Source organism: Symphalangus syndactylus, chromosome 21, assembly GCF_028878055.3.
Source record: "Symphalangus syndactylus isolate Jambi chromosome 21, NHGRI_mSymSyn1-v2.1_pri, whole genome shotgun sequence".
NCBI classification, from domain to species: Eukaryota; Metazoa; Chordata; class Mammalia; order Primates; family Hylobatidae; genus Symphalangus; species Symphalangus syndactylus.
The window spans coordinates 22,233,898-22,251,878 of record NC_072443.2 but is presented as its reverse complement, the minus strand read 5'-3'; the positions used below and the strand labels follow the sequence as shown (position 1 = coordinate 22,251,878).

Below are 17,981 nucleotides of genomic sequence, written 5' to 3'. Positions count from 1 at the left end.
TCAAAATGTGCATAATAGTTAATACCATTAACTGTATATATAGGTTCAGCTAAAAAGTTTAATTGTAACCAAATTCTTCTACACTTTTATTATTATTATTATACTTTAAGTTCTAGGGTACATGTGCACAATGTGCAGGTTTGTTACATATGTATACATGTGTCATGCTGGTGTGCTGCACCCATTAACTCGTCATTTACATTAAGTATTCCTCCTAATGCTATCCCTCCTGACTCCCCCAACCCCATGACAGGCCCTGATGTGTGATGTTCCCTGCCCTGTGTCCAAGTGTTCTCATTGTTCAGTTCCCACCTATGAGTGAGAACATTTCTGTCCTTGCGATAGTTTGCTCAAAATGATGGTTTCCAGCTTCATCCATGTCTCTACAAAGGACATGAACTCATTCTTTTTTATGGCTGCATAGTATTCTACAGTATATATGTGCCACATTTTCTTAATCCAGTCTATCATTGATGGACATTTGGCTTGGTTCCAGGTCTTTGCTATTGTGAATAGTGCTGCAATAAACATACATGCACATGTGTCTTTATAGTAGCGTGATTTATAATCCTTTGGGTATATACCCAGTAATGAGATTGCTGGGTAAAATAGTGTTTCTAGTTCTAGATCCTTGAGGAATTGCCACACTGTCTTCCACAATGGTTGAACTAGTTTACAGTCCCACCAACAGTGTAAAAGTGTTCCTATTTCTCCACATCCTCTCCAGCACCTGTTGTTTCTTGACTTTTTAATGATCGTCATTCTAACTGCTATGAGATGATATCTCACTGTGGTTTTGATTTGCATTTCTCTGATGGCCAGTGATGATGAGCATTTTTTCATTTGTCTATTGGCTGCATAAATGTCTTCTTTTGAGAAGTGTCTGTTCATATGCTTCGCCCACTTTTTGATGGGGTTGTTTGATTTTTTCCTGTAATTTGTTTAAGTTCTTTGTAGATTCTGGATATTATCCCTTTTTCAGATGGGTAGATTGCAAAAATTTTCTCCCATTCTGTAGGTTGCCTGTTCACTCTGATGGTAGTTTCTTTTGCTGTGCAGAAGCTCTTTAGTTTAATTAGATCCCATTTGTCAGTTTTGGCTTTTGTTGCCATTACTTTTGGTGTTTTAGACATGAAGTCCTTGCGCATGCCTATGTCCTGAATGATATTGCCTAGGTTTTCTTCTAGGGTTTTTATGGTTTTAGGTCTAACATTTAAGTCTTTAATTCATCTTGAATTAATTTTTGTCTTCTACACTTTATAAACCCATTCCTTCCTTTCATTCTGAGGCTGGATTTATAGTCTCCCTCTATTTGTAGCTGTGCCTTTTATTCAGTATCCTTCCACAGAATGAATCATTGTCTTGCCAATTCTTATTCTACCTCTTAAGATCATTTATGTCATCACAGTCTTAATTTCATCTGAAGTTTTTCTACAGCCTCTTGTTATAATGTTTCTTTGGTTTTCCCTCCTTGGAGCTGCCAGGGCTCGATTATTACTTCAAAGGCAGCTCGATTATTACTTCCGAGGCCCCAGTGGAGAAATTAGAGAAGCAACCAGCTAACTACTGCTCCCATGGAAATATAATAAAGCAGGTTACCCCACACACTCCTGGTCCAGTGCTTAAATGTTTTATACAATAGTCTGAAAGTCTCAGTTAACTCCATCTTAGATCAATCAACAGGTTCTCATGTATCTTGCTCCTGTCTGTATATGCTATTATTCTTTTAATACCCAGTCTGACTTTAAAGCATTTCATCAATAGCTAGCAGCTGGAAATGACTGTTTTTTTAACTTAGGTTCCCCACCATCCCCCAACTTCTAAAGCTATTATTATATTGTAAATGAGTAAGACACAAACCTATAGTAAGTCCAAAGTACAACCCCTCTTATGGAATGAGCTCTGAAGTAGGAGAATGAACTTTATACAACTACTGCCTATATATTTTTAGGCATGAATGAATAAGTTTATTTAGTCAGCTTATTACATAATGAACTCTTGATATTTTTATAGCATTGTGCTAAGTAGACGGGACATAAGGGTGATAGAATTCAAAGCTACAATAAATATAAATCATCCCCTCAATGGCTTTACAGTTTCAGCAAGTGTGATGAAAAGGAGAAAGTGAAAAGCATCTTGAGATGCAGAGAAAGAATATTTAGGGCAACAAAAGTCACTTTCAGAAATGAGGATCATTGAAACCTTCCTAGAATTGAGGTCCTTTAAATTAGATCTCAAAGAATTTAGAGAGGGGAAAGAAAAACTTCATTCTATGTTTCCACATAAAAACACAAAATAGAGAATGTTTAAGGAAGGTATTGGGAGCGGGGAGGGAAAGCTTGTAAACAGGATACATGAAAACGAGTGAGCAATAATATTGGAAAAGTAGGACCTGATGTCAGGGTCTGGGCTTTATGGGAAGGTTACATGCTCAATGCTGCAAATAAGAAGAACTGAAAAAGAAAGAGGCCAAAGGAAGAAAATTAGTTACGTACCCATCACAACAGTTTTAGAAAGACAGAATGAGGCTCTAAACTTAGTCATGGCAATGGAAAGGAGATAAGAGGAGAAGCTTAAGACATATCATGGGGCTGGGTGTGATGGCTCACACCTGTAATCCCAGCACTTTGGGAGGCTGAGGTGGGCAGATCCTTTGAGGTCAGGAGTTTGAGAACAGCCTGGCCAACATGGTGAAACCGCGTCTCTACTAAAAATACAAAAATTAGCTGGGAGTGGTGGCACGTGCCTGTAATCTCAGCTACTTGGGAGGCTGAGGCATGAGAATTCCTTGAATTTGGGAGGCGGAGGTTGCAGTGAGCCAAGATTGTGCCATTGCACTCCAGCCTAGGTGACAGAGCCAGACTCCATCTAAAAAAAGTGGGGGAGGGGAGTAATGATGATTGCTTTCAACAGAAACAGGGCAGAAAAGAAGAACAAGTCTATGAAGGAAAATGGGATGCTGGCAAAACATGCTGAAGACCCATGTGCAATCTGGGAATGAAGCTCAGGGAATAACTGAGTACTGCTTACTCTAGATATCTGCGAATCATCTACATTGATGGAGGCAAGAGCTGATGTTATGATAATGAAAATTTCTAAGTACAGGAGAGGAAAGGCCAAGAATAGGTATCTGAGAAACATCTACACTTGAGAGGCCAAGAGTAAGATAACATTTAGATTTGATGAGTTTGTTATGCCATCTAATTCTTTTTTAATTCATATTCAGTACTTAGCACAGTATTTAGTAAAGAGCAGGTGTTCAATATTTTAGATTTAATAAATATAAAATGCATCTTCAGCAATGGTGTTATTGTGCAGCATTTGTGATATTTATATAAAGAATTCAGCTGGATGGTGCAGTGGTTTGCACCTGTAATCCCAGCACTTTGGGAGGCTGAGGCAGGTGTATCCCTTGAGCCCAGGAGTTTGAGACCAGCCTGGGCAACACAGTGAAACCCCATCTCAACCAAAAAAAACACAAAAACTAGCCAGACATGGTGGTGCACACCTGTAGTCCCAGCTACTTCGGAGGCTGAGATGGGAGAAAGAATTCAGCCACCTTAAATATTTTTCTTTGATCAAAGCAAAACAGAATACCTTTAAACTTTCTTCTACAAAATTACTAATCAGATGTGTTTTTCATTCATGGAACTCTACACCAATGCCCCAAGTATCATCTTAGGCCTTTTTTAAAATCATTTTATTGTCCTTTTCCACCCAGTATGATTACTCCTAAATATAGAAGGCTTTGGTTCCAGCCCCCTACAAAACACTTAAACTTTCTTAGGCATGATATTCACTCTTTTTCATCTTAAAAGGTCCTCCTGTAATCACTGTTAAGCAGTCAAGCCATTACCAAACCAAGGCTACTGAAAAACTTAAAGAGAAGACAACAGAAACCCATTCACCATGTTTTGAGATAGATATTTAGGCCTATTATTAGTCATGTAATTTTTCCAGATATATAATTATATCTCTGTGAAAAGCCTGATGAAAACCCTGCATTTTAGTTCACTTTCGTAATTCTAGGCCACTTAATTTGTTATTATTTTTCCCAGATGCTTACATAGAGCTGTCTTAGTATGATTAAATTAAATTTCCCTATATTAAATTACCTGATGATTTTAGAATTCTACATGAATTTTGAAAGAGAACTGGGGACCATATTCTGAGGCAGACTTTTCTACTTGTCTACCATATACTCCATTTGACAGCCACCAAACCACCTCCAGACTGTCACTAAAAATTAATCTCAAGTTTTTAAAAGGAAGTTAGCTCTGCTACAGTGGTAGAGATAAATTATTAAAATTTCACCTCCTTTCATTGTCTTCAAAATCTAGTAACAGAGAACACCTCTATGAGTTTATACATCTCTGGTAGATTGTATTATTGTTTGAATATACTTTGTCAACTTTATCCCTGCCCGGGTGAGAGTCTATTCCCCTGCCCCATTTATGTCAGGCTTGGTCTTATGACTTGCTTTTGGAAACAGAATGTGAGTGGACAAAATGATGTGTGCATGGGCAAAGTGAATCTGAAGAGAAGCTTCAAATGTGACTCTGTGATTGTGACCTTGCTCCCTCTTTGCCCTGTCATGAAAATAGTCATGTCCCCAATTGGAGGTGCTCCCATTAGCCTGGTCCCAATGCAAAGCATATATCAAAAGTGTATCTAAAGCCAACTAACAAGCCTGAAGTGGAGGCCATGCAACTGTCTTGCCATTTTGAGACAAAATATGAAAATGAAATGAACATTTGCTTCAAACCACTATGATTCTGGAGACTGTTGTGAAAGCTAATACATGATATTATTCCTTCTGACCTTGTGAATCCTAAAGCCAGATAAATTCTTTTTCTCATCTAATTAGAAATATGACCAGGATGCTTATTTGCAATAGAACTGGAGGCTGTCCATGATTTGAAAATATCTGTTCTAACAGTTTCTTTACAGAAGAATTAACTGAGATACAGATAAATTAAGAGATTTGCTTAGGTCATATTCATTAGAAGCAGAACTATGAACTACGCTCCTAGCTCCATTCACTATAAAATGACTGCAACACTTTGACAGATGCCCATATCTGTCAATGGCCCTCTAGAATGTAACCTTCACCTGTACCAACAGAAGTTAGCCTGGAGCAAACTGTCATTTTCAAAATATACTTATCTTCTATGAAGATGAAGTCTTAAGACTCCTCAATATTATACCATTATGACACTTAAGCACCAAGCCATCGCATGTCTGGGAATACCAACTGCAGGCAACATCCCTAGAATTCTGCAGTTTTAACTAACAAAAGCAAAAGCAAAGGATTACTTCATACTTACATAATGTCAACTTAATTACACAGAAACATTTCCTAGAATGAATCCAGAATTACACTGGATTGTGGCATAGGCAGCAGTATTAGGAAATCTATGAAAAAAGGCATATCAATTCCTAAGTACGAAGATAGTGGGGAGAATCACAGAAAGAATCAGAATGAATCAGAGAAGCAGAATAGGTAGTGTATCTAGCACTGTCCAGGGAAATGAGGCAGAATCTGGAGGGTGTGAGCAACTGGGACCTAGAGAGTGAAAGGACTCTCTTTTAGGAGGAACATTAGCCTGCAGGCTAATCTCAAGATATCTACCTTATTTTACCCAAATCTTATGCTCAACAAATAACCTCCTGATGACTAATTCAGTTTCCCTTGTTCTTCCAGAGAGGGGGAAAAAATGCCCAGGACAGAATTTTCGAGCATTCCAGTCACTAGAATCCACTTATTACAAAATACTAAATTGACCTTCTGGTTAACATATCAATCTCCCTAGGTCTGATCCACTAGGGTTTGGGACCCCTGCTGAGGTGTCTTCATGGTCAATTTGCAGATCTTTGTAGGATATCCAAACTCCCTCATGCTCCTCCCACAAACCTGCTGCTGTAACACATCTTCACGAAAGATGTTTTAAATATTTTCAGTATATTATGAATGGCATTAAGATAACTAACATGCTACCCTTACATAAACTGAATATACTCTTTAGCCAATTCTTGAAGTGAAAAGTCTATAGATTTCAAGTCCTTCCCAATAGGCACCTTCACTTATGCTGCCTGGATAAAAACTAGGACCAAAAACAGGACCAAAACTAGGGACATGCAACTCCACATGACAACTTACATGAAAACATCTCTGTTTATTTTCATCCCAAATTTTTCATTTTATACTTCATGAATCTAAAGGAATTATAACCCTTCAAAGGAAAATAGTAACACTAATTTTGACCCTGCTTCTAAAATGCCCTCCCTAGAAATTTTGTTGGTTTAGTTCACTGAATTAAGAGTTGTACAAAAACCTTTCAGGATAGTACTTTCAAATTTAGACCTCTATCCTTTGCTTTTAGAGTTAACACCAAATAAGTATCTGTCTGCTGATTTGGCCACTAAAAATTGTTTTAAAAATTGCTTTCCAGTAAACATGGACTACCTTCCAATGTCTTTTCCAGCATTATCAAAGACTGCAGAGACTTGCCAGACCACATTCTTTTTTTTTTAAACCAGTTTTCCTCCAACAGACAAGAAATATTAGTAGCCACTTATTCTTTCCACGTTGGTGTCTACAGAGCCATTGAGAGAGACCAAGAACACTATTTATATTCTTGTTCTCAGCCAAGATTCTATAATTAGTCTGATACCAAGAATACTCTATCCAGGAATGCCTTGTGAAATAGGATTACATTGCTTAGGTTGAGATCAAAGATCCTGAGTATGGCTATTATCCTTGGAGTCAGCTCTGACAGAAAGGTTTGAGTCACTGCTACTATTATGTAGAGTTTCTAATCAGCTCTGTGTAAAACTGAAGCTTTGACCAAACATATCCCCAAGGAATTGTCATAACTAGGTATCTTGAAAGTATCCCAGATCCTCACTACCTCCTCTGCACAGATCCTATTGACTAGGGGCCCAGAATTGATGTCCTGGAGTTGTGATCCCATTTATCTCACATTTGAAATTCTAAATAAATGTGGTAAAAAGGAAAACCTACTTACTCTATAAATATGGGCCTCCAAGGTGACCCAGATCATTCTACACACACCAGACAGAAAGGCCCTGGTTCCCAAAAACAGGTTTGAATTTAGTATCTGTGGTGGCCCATGCCTTAAAGTAACATAGTTAACCTTAGTAGCAGACAAACTGTCATGTGACTTACCTAGTAGAATAATAAAGTGGTCAGGTTATTTTTATACTTAAGCAGCTATAAGAATAACAACCAGTGTACTAATAGCTAACATTTAAATGAGAACTCACCATATGCTGTACACTTTACAAGCATCATCTCATTTAATATCCCAATGGCCTTGTAAGTACTATTGTTATTATATTTTTATTTTTATTTTTACAGATAGGAAAACCAAGTAACTTTGCCAATGTCACTCAAATTGATTAAAGTATCAAACTGGGAGTTAAGTTGAGGCCTACATCATTCTAGTTCTTGAGTTTTACACCTCTGCTTTTTTAAAAAAAATTTTGGTTGGATTTCATGAATGAACTTGTTTTACAATTGACAAATGAATTATTCATATTTTTCAGATTTTTATATTTCTCCTTGTATCATTTCTTCCAACTTCACATTATCATTGATGGTAATTAAACTGGACAAGAAAAAGAGTCTTACAAATATGCATTTTGCAAAGTACTTACATAGTCAATGGGCTTGAGAGATTTGACTTTAGATGCTGGGCAACCGCAGGAAGTAAGGTCAGCATAGAGGCCTTCTTCTAACACACAGTGATTAACAAACATGTCTTCTTGGTAATAGAGGAGCCAGCTAAAAGCCAAACAGTAAGACATTCAATCAAATTGCATTCATTTGGCAGTATAGGCCCATTATCATGCTGTGGGAACTGGGGTAGGGGTAGGGCATAGAAAGTGGTGCAGAGCACCACCACACCAGCTTTAAAAAAGCAAAAAACACAACAGCTACCACTATCATTCCTCAACTGCTTATGATGTGCCAGGCATTAGGCTAGGCACTTTACATATACTATTTCATGGTGTCCTTAATAATTCTATGAGTTAGGAACATCCTCATTTTTATAGGCAGCAAAAGTAATGATTAGAAAGGTAAGGTGATTTTCCCATGGTTCCTCAAACTACTCATTGGTAGAGATGAAATTTGAAATAAGACGATATGCGCTTTAAGCTAAAGACATTCTTTTTATTTAGTACCTTCAAGTATAGCACTCTGGGATTAGATTAGGGTGATTATTAAGTACCTGAACAGATTATAAATTCTTTTTGGAAAAAATTAAAAATGTTTGTATTCAGTTTAGATGAGTATAGAAGACAGATTTTTTTTTTTTTAAATCACACAAGAGTATATAAAACTTGTCACCTACAAATCTGACAACTAATGGAAAATTTTAAAAAGAAAAAAACCCCTTAGAATCTTCAGTAGTGAGTTATCTTCAATACAGTATTCATCAAAAGATTGCTAAACACGTATCCTTTTGAAAAGAAGGAGCCCAAGGGAAAAATTAAATGGCTGTTACTAATTTAGTTTTGGTGCGGTTAAGTTCTAGCCCTGTATTTTAAGATCACCAGAACTGCACTCTTGCTAGACCAGTTTAACTTTGGATAACCATAGAAATGCTGTGTGACATTATAATTTACTGTCATGTCTTCTACTGTAATAAGCATTTCATAATCAACACTTATCAAAGGTTTCTAGTGTGCCAGGCATAAAGCTAGTGCATTATTTTATTTAGTCCTTGTAAGAAACCTTTGAGGTAGGTACCATTATTACCCCTTCTTTACACATGAGGAAGCTGAGGTTCAGAGAGATGACTCATTTTGCCTAAAGTCATATAGCTAGAAAATGGTGGAACTGGGCTCAAATCCAGGTCTCTCACACATTCCAGGTGCTTACACAATGGCCATAGTTGTATTCTTTTATCCTGCTGTTGTATATTTCCTACATGAAGAGACATGTGTGACTAGTTTGTCCTAGAATTCAGTGTCAAGAAAAATACATTTTCCTCCAGAAAAACTTCAATGCTTCTCATTAACAGACAATGATCCTAAATCTTGTAAAATATTTTCTTTTATCTTAGTGGAGAAGGAACGCAGAGCCAAATAATAGTAACAAAATTATTTCAGGTCCTTGGTGTGTGTGTGTGTGTGTGTGTGTATGTGTGTGTGTATTTCTTCTTAGAGTTGCAGATCTCTATTTAACTTATACTGCCCTACTTTACGTGTTTTAATGTAAAACTGTCATTTCCTTTTCAGAGGTAAGTATATAAACAAAAACAAAAACAAGGAGGCTCAAGGCAGAACAGCTATAGGAAAACAGGAGAAGGAAAGGACTGCTTGATTTAGGGTTAATCAAGAAGGTGAACAGAAATAATGGAGTAGACTGAACCTTAAAGGATATATCTGAATTATTATTAATCAGGGGTCACAAACTTATATACCTGCAGGAGATCACACAGGTAATGCAGATGAGTAGTGTACCAGGTGGAAAAAAATTGGGAATGGTGGTGATTATGGTATGCTGGAAAGCACATATGCAATCTACTCACTCCAGCTAATTACTGACAAAGGCAAAAGCTTTCTCCAAGTCGTAAAATCTGATTTTTAAAGAGAAGGTGGAAAACAGCTTCTTCTGAAAAATATCCTAAACATAAATATTAATACAATTTTTTAACTTAGTGTATAGGCCAAACAAACGACACCTGCTGGCTAGATCTACCAGAGACCTGAACCTTTGGTATGAAACAGGCGTCAGCAAACTACAGCATGTGGGCCAAATCTGCCCCACTGCTTGTTTTCAAACAGCTTATAAGCTAAGACTGGTTTTCACATTTTCAGAGGCCTTAAAAATTTAAAAGAAGACTATTTCATGACATGTAAATGTTACATACAATTAAAATGTCAATGTCCATAAATAATGTTTCATTGGAACGCAGCTGTGCCTATTGGTTTGTGTATTGTGTATGGCTGCTTTTGTGCTACGTCTAATAGCAGTGTTGAGAGTAGCTGGGACAGAGCCTGTGGAACCCACAAAGTCAAAAATATTCACTATCTGATTCTTTATAGTTAAAGTTTGCTGACCCCTGGTACAGAGGGTATGGAGGAAAGCAAATGTTAGAAGAGAGGAGAATAGGATGGGAAATGGATAGGGAAAGGAGGCTAGTTGATGGTAAGGTCAGGAAAAGAAAGAGCTTGAACTTGATTGGACTGGTACTAGAAAATGGCTGAGAATTTAAAGCATTAGTAAAAATATTAAACTGGATTTTGGGACACATAATTGGACTGTGATTTGTTTGGGGTAAACACTAGAAATAAGATGACACTGAAGCAGGGGGTAATTAAAAGACTGAAGTTTTTCAAGTGAAAAATAGAAGGCCCAGGTCTCTAATGATTCAAGGGAGAAAGGAGGAAAACTGACACACCTAGGATATTTTAAAAGAAGAAAAGAGAGACTTTGATAGGTTATTAGGTAGATGTTTGATACACAGAGATGACAATGAACTGTACAGTTAAAAATAGTTAAAATGGTAAATTTTATGTTACGTATATTTTATCACAATAAAAAAATTTGTAGAATATATTTTAGCCGTGGGAATCACATGTAGTTTCATATACATGTGAAAAATATACAGTATATTGTTGCCATTGGAAGAATATCAGATTCAGAGATGAGAAAAAAAAAGACCAAAGGAATCATGGGTCTGAAATTTGGTATGTGATCTTGGAAAACCTTAACTCTGAACCTGGTTTCTGCATCTGTGAAATGGGGATGATGAATACTTTGTTAAAAGGTTAAAAAAATTAGGATTAATATGTCTTACTTGAATAAAAACACCAGGTATTTTTATAGCATTCTACTATGTGAGACGGTAAATATACAATATAAACATTCAAAATATTTGGGAAATAATCTAAGATCACAGTGAGAGACAAAAATCAAAATGTTCCCTAAGTTGGTTAATCAGCATTCTGTTTTTCTGTATTCCATCACAGCTCAAAATACAAATTAAGCAAAATTAATATAGACCAGTTAGCAGGTAAAATGCCTGTTGAAGATAAATTTTAAAGATTCACTGTGCATGCAAAAAATATATCTCTGTAAATTTAAAAATATTAGTTATTAAATAACAGCAGAAAACACTAAGTAAGCACACTTACCAACCTCGAAGAACTTTAAAAGAACATGGCATGAGTGAAGTCAAATCAGAAGTTTCTTCTGTAAAATCTATACATTCACCTTGGAACCCTGGTTTGCTGAATGCTTTGAGCTACAAGAACAACACCACAACAGTTAAATAGAAAAAAAAAATGGTCTTAGGTGATCACAAGCAAATAAAAACCTTTAATTTCATGAATTTATAAAATGCAGCAAAATATCAGACTCATGTTTTATTATCAATGAATTCATGTTAGGGATAATGATATGCTCCTTAAACTTGCTTTCTTACATGTTTTCAGGAATGGAATGGCACTGTTTGTTTACCACTTTCTTGCCTCTCTTCCGCCAAATTGTGGGAAGAGAGGCCTAGAAAACAATTCTACCTATAAGAGTACATCAGAGTCCTTCCTCCACTAATATGTGGTCCTTTATTCTCTCAAACAATCATTATGCCCTATGTTGAGACGAGATGTATAAAATAAGAAGCAATTTAGTGCTAAACATGAAAGAGGCTTAGACTAGTATGAGGCTACATGGTATGCTGCGTCTCTCCCTAGCTCTTCCTGATCCACAGTTAATATAAGAAGAGAAGAGCACGAGTGCATGCCCATAAGCAAGCACTAAGAGTGCCCAGGAGGGCACAGGAGCAGATGGCAGAGGAGATAATGATGATGGGATTAGTGGAAGATTTATGGCAAAGAAAGAAAGATATCTGTGTCATGTATTTCAGCTTACAGGCTTCGGTTTTCTGATAAGAATACCTTAAATGTGCAGCTTACAGTTATATACATTTCTACTTTAGTCAATTTTGTTGAGAAAAATCCATGAAATCTCAACTATAATTCCCTTTAGACCAGATATATAATAATCTGCAACTCTAGTAGCCTTGAATCTACAATAGGAATGAAAAAAATTAAAGAGCCCATAAAAATTTCATAATACACTGGAGACTTGGAACAACATGGCCCACAGGTCCACCCTGCACTTACAGGCCTGCACTAGGGCACAGAACATCATAACAAACCATCTGCTCGTGCTGTCATCGAGGATAAGGCTTTTCTGAGCAGCTAATGTTCACCTCCCTCGTCTTCCCAAAGGCCTTTTCTTACAAGAATTGTTTCTTGGTTATCTCATTCTGCTCTGACCTTACTTAATCTGTTATCAAAGATCAGTCAAAATTAGGGAGGTGAGAAAACTACTTCCCCATATCATCTGTGGCTTGCACAACACCACTTCCTACTGTGAAACCACACTGTATTTGGAGCATTAAAACATCAAGGGACTTCTTGCCTTAAGGAGATATGATCCAGCAAGTTTCTGTTGTAGTCCTTCTAGCAGATATAGAGGATAGCAAAGAAATGAAGTCCAAACCAAGACATACTTAGGTTTTTTAACTTAAAGATGTATAAAATGTGAGGCTCAAATGCAAATCACTTTTAACCTCCAAAAAATGCAGAGAAATTTCTCCTGCATAGAAATATCTTAATAAAAATAAAAGCCACATGAGAAGAGAGACATGTTGTCTTGTTCACTAACTACATTCCCTGTTTGTTAATTAGTTGTATACTGCTGAGTTGAAGATTTATACTTCAACATTTTCACAATAAAGCCATGAAACATCAAATCCTGGACTACTGATACTGTCAGTGAAGCATATTTCAGATGGTATATATAGTAGCCACCTCTAGTTTTTTGTCTCAGTCTTCATACCCAGAAAAATCAATTAAAATTCATATACACATGCAGAAATAATGTTATAAAGTATCTCTTGATTTGATGGGTCAAAATAGTCTTTGTACAAATGTTAAAAACTGGGTTAAATGCTTATCTGAGTTTACCAGATGAGATATGGTATATGATTCACCCAGAATTAGACCAATTCTACAAAAATGTGCCTTATTTTGATCACCTTATCCATCCTCAAAATAGAACAATTCTCATAATAATGTTCTGAGGATTGTCCATACAGAAACCAACTCTGAGCTTACTGATTATAATAATTAACTTGTGGTTTCTACTGTTGGTGAAATTAAGGACAGAGCCTTGGAGAAATTCAGTCCTTGGAAAAACTAGCTGGATAAATGACCATGTTGGCTTCCTTTACAGAACAATGGATAACAAATATACAAAACAACTCAGGTTGCTTAAAACTGAGGCAAATTGACAAATAAGAGATGAGTGTTTTCCAAACTACACCCATCCTTCTGTGCCTTGTTGGTATGGCTCAATCCCTAACAGCTCCCCAACTGGAAATGGAAGCAAAGGAAAAAAAGTATCCCTCTGGTTTGCTTTTCACATGTATTATTGTATTTCTTTCTTAGAACTACCATTTGAGCGGAAATTATCTACACTATATTATGAAGATTTTACAGAAATTCTTTTTGCTACATAATTTTCATTTATAATATATACTAACAATATGTGGTAATTTAATATGACAAACTAAAAATGCAATGAACTACTGACAAAACACAGAAGCTGTGCTCACTTATTCTACAATATCAGCATTATTTTTAGTGTAATTTTAGTTACTCCAATACTAAAATGATTTCTATGAGAAACTTTCTTCCCTGTCTAAATAAGACTTTCTCTAGCCCTTTGAGCCTCCCTCATAGAAATATGTTGATTATTAAGGAAAAGTCTTGTTTCCATTCCTCTATTACATCACATCTTTCTCATATTGTAGTGTTATATATTTCTCATATTGGTTATATATTCTACAATGATTTCATTTCCCTTATTAATCATAAAGGCTTTCTTTACTGAAATAATTCTTCCTAAGTATTTCTGTGATTTGACTCCTATAAAAATGATCTGGTTAAAGTGCCACAAAGAAGTGTTTTCTCTTTACTGCTTATGAATCTTACTGTATTTGCCTAAAGCTGTCATTTTCCAATCCCCCATATGTGAAAACAGTAGCAACAATTATTACAGATCCTGTGATCACTTTAAAATTCAGTGAGGCTAAATTATTCAATATAAGAAAATACCTAGTTGCTTTTCTTGGTGAGAATCATGCATAAAATGGAAAGGGGCTCAATGTTTAAATAAATCCAAACATTTAATTATATCTGGAAATGGACTTTAAAAAGATTCTAGAAACAAAATGTACTTGGCTGAGTCAAAGGGGAGAACTGGTTAGAATTTCTAGAGAATGATGCCTAACTACAACCTCCTCTGAAAACTAAATTCACTGTTATAAGATTTAATCTAGTGCTAGATTTCAGATATTTAGGACTTGGTGTAAGAAAGATAATGACGACATGCAGATAATACATATTCTGTTTAGTTTTTGTTTGGGGGAAAAATTTTAAAAATGTCACTTGCTAATGGTGAAGAATTCTATAGTAATCCTGTATATTTTCTTGAGTTGCTAATTAGACATACTGACCAAGCTTCAGTCTTCAGGAAAAAAAAATCTTCTCAATAAAAGGTGGTGTTCTCTGCATGTTCTCACTCATAAGTGGGATTTGAACATTGAGAACATATGGGCACAGAGAAGGGAACAACACACACCAGGGCTTGCTGGGAAGTGACGGGTGAGGGGAGGGACCTTAGAGGACTGGTCAACAGGTCCAGCAAACCACCATGGCACACATACACCTATATAACAAACCTGCACGTTCTGTACATGTATCCTGCTTTTTTTTTTTCAGAAGAAATAAAGACAAAAAATTAAAGCAAAATAAAACTTTCCTAATCCCAAAACAAAAAATAAATAAAATTTAAAAATAAAAGGTGATGTTCCATCAATATCTCAAATAAGCCATATCTCATCATAATGTTTCCAGAACAGTCAGCAACAATATTTTTAATCACCATAACACTCATAATGTATATTAATCCCTATACACATACATTTTCTGGCTTTTCCCCTCTTAGGTTGCTTGAGGTTCACCTTAAAATCACCAGCATAAAAAAATTCCCTCTCTGACTTGGGCTCTGAAATGAAACTTCCTCCTTATTCCTCAGGGAAAATTAGTACCCCATCTGAACACAGCACCTGTATTGCCAATCTGACTGTTGTAACTACTGCCTGTTGAAGAGAAAATACTTTCTAGTTATTGAACGGAATCAGCATGTCGGCCAAGATCTGTTTGTTTAAGTAAGTATAAACAAGAAGAATGTCTGAAAATTTGGTCCACAGAAAATAACAAGACGTTTGATACTGGGTAAACCAAGAATGTTTTGTTCATGTGTTACCAAATATCCAGCTATCATATACCTGTCAGAAATGCTTATTTCACAAGCATTAAGTTATATCACAATAACTTAGCCATACCCAGAAAAATGAAGTGGAGCTGATTTCACTGGGCGTTTTCTGCTGCTTCCTCTCTTCAAGTTAGACTGGAAATACTATCAAGAAAATCCTCCCAGCAATCTGCCCCAAACAAGGAAGTCCATAAAAAAAGAACAAGGAGGTAGGAGCAGGAGAAACAGAGATTTAAAAAAAATGAGGCTTTTTATCTGTACTTAGAACTCAAAAAATGTGCAGTTTGAAATAACTTCTCTTTCTTCTATCTACTCATGTTATTTTGATTCATGTGAAAAAATACTTTAAAAATCCACAGTTGGGAGTTTTCAAAATTTCAAAATAAAAATCTGGCAGGAAGTGTCTCTAAATACAACAACTCAATTATATTCAGAAAGGAAACGTTCCCAATAGGCCTGAGCTAATCAGAAAATAATAAAACCCGAAAGCATTGTGAATGGAAATATGGTAAAACTAAGCTGGTCTGAAATAAACACTGACATGAATATGAAAAACATACACATTCAGAGAAAAACACTGAGCATTATGTAAAGGCAGCAAATGCCAAACATTTAAAAGTAATTACTATATTTGGTTTTTGACAACAATTTTTCTGAATTTGTAATTTAAAATAAAACGAAGAAATGTCTCTCACCCCCTCTTCCTTCTATATTTGTACTGCTCGTATCATGATTATGTCTTTCTTTGATGGAAAACTCTGAACATGTGGTTTTGTCAAGTGTGGTCCATACTAGAAATGTCTTTTGCTACTTCTAGTTGTGTGTATGGCACTTAGTTAAATTCTGAATCTCAGATTTATTATCTATAAATGGGAGTAATACTGACCTTATGGACTTATTAGAAGTGTTAAATAGGCAAAATTTCTAGCCCTCAATAGAAAATAAACAAATGTTGGGCTCCAAAGTATTGTCCAGTCCCCTTCAAACCATTAATACAGTAGAAATGAGTATAGGGTTTCAAGTTCACTAGCTCAGAAATATTTGATTATAGGTATTAGAAATACATGTACATAATAACCATGCCAAGACAGTGACTTCTCCATGGTAAGTTTGCTCTTCCAGAGATAAATATAATATTCTATGAAGAATGTGACACTGAAGAAAGAATGGACGATGGGAAAGAAAGAGTGCCAGAAGTTCAAAATGACCCTAAAGTGGTCAGAGCTACAGCTCGGTCAGGAGAAAACAAAAGGAAGTGTGACAAACCCAGTCTAATACAACCACTGACAAAGATGTGAATTCTTCTGCTCATAGGTACCAAATGCAATGTAATCTGCTCTGCCAGAGAGACACATAAAAGTTATCTGCAAAAAAGAGAAAGATTTGAGAGAAAGGGTATAAATGCTTTTAGTAAACAATGTAACAATTACAAGAATATTTTTAAACATACCAAATGCGGAGGTTCATTTATCCCAAGTGGTTCCTGAAAAACATATTAAAACATTTTCAAAATTGTAATCACATAATCTTAGTTGTCTTTTTGAAAATTTTGAAAACATCCTTTGAAAAAAAATTTTTTTTTCTTTTTTTTTTTTTTTTCTTTTCTGAGACAGAGTATTCCTCTGTTGTCCAGGCTGGGGTACAATGGCACAGTCTCAGCTCACTGCACCCTTGATCTTCAGGGCTCAAGCAATCCTCCCAACTCAGCCTCCCAAGTAGCTGGGACTACAGTCAAGTGCCACCACGCCCAGTTAATTTTGCTTATTTTTTGTAGAGACAAGGTCTCACTGTGTTACTCAGGCTGGTCTCGAACTACTAGGCTTTACCTTGCTCTCCCAAAGTGCTAGGATTGCAGCCCTGTGCCACTGCACCCAGCTTGAAAAAATTTTTTCATGGTTTGAGCTATTTATGACACTCTTTGAACTGGCTATGGCTCTCAAATAACCTACTGAATTCTCTTATAATAATTTTAGTATTTATAACTAATTCATATTAAGTAATATTGTAGGTGGAAGAAAAATATGGCCTAGTGCCCATTACAAAGAAGGAGTGTGAATTTCTGAACATTATCTCATGGGCACTCTTATTGTTCTGTAGGGTTTATTATCCAAACTGGCCACACTATTCTACAACTTCATGAATTTGCACACAAGAAGATTATTCCTTCTTTGTGAAATGCCCTTTCTGCCTAGAAAAATTGCTTTTATCCTTTAAACTATCACTCAATTCACCAACACATCCTATTCTGTGGCAAGGTCTTCAATTCCCCAGGCACTGATTGTTACCTTTCCCTGCTCCCCTGCACTGCGTACACACTTCATTTTCTCACTAATCATACTATCATTAATTGTCCATACATCTATCTCCCCTGGGAGAGAGAACCATCAGGACAGTCTTATTCAATTCTTATCTCCAGTGATTAGCAGAGTGTCCAACACATTAGAGACACTAAATAAATGCTGTTAAGTGAATGAACTGATCAAATTACAAAGCCATCTCATTCATGCGTTAATATGTACTACTGTCTATTGAGTCTATAGAAATTCAACTGATATTGTGTTTTCTTTCTATATACACACATGACATCATTCAACAACTC

The 17,981-nt window shown here is 36.1% G+C and overlaps 1 protein-coding gene across 3 annotated transcripts in view; it reads right to left on the bottom strand.

The window, feature by feature from the left end:
• CRYBG3 (crystallin beta-gamma domain containing 3) overlaps positions 1–17,981 on the bottom strand; it is a 137,037-nt gene that overhangs the window by 22,033 nt on the left and 97,023 nt on the right. For all 3 annotated transcript variants that reach the window (XM_055259902.2, XM_055259904.2, XM_055259903.2), the window contains 3 exons: positions 16,833–16,865; positions 11,170–11,279; positions 7,681–7,807 (listed from right to left, as the gene is read on the bottom strand). In XM_055259902.2, the coding sequence (XP_055115877.2) occupies positions 7,681–7,807; positions 11,170–11,279; positions 16,833–16,865 (270 nt within the window). The remainder of the gene's footprint in view (positions 1–7,680; positions 7,808–11,169; positions 11,280–16,832; positions 16,866–17,981) is intronic.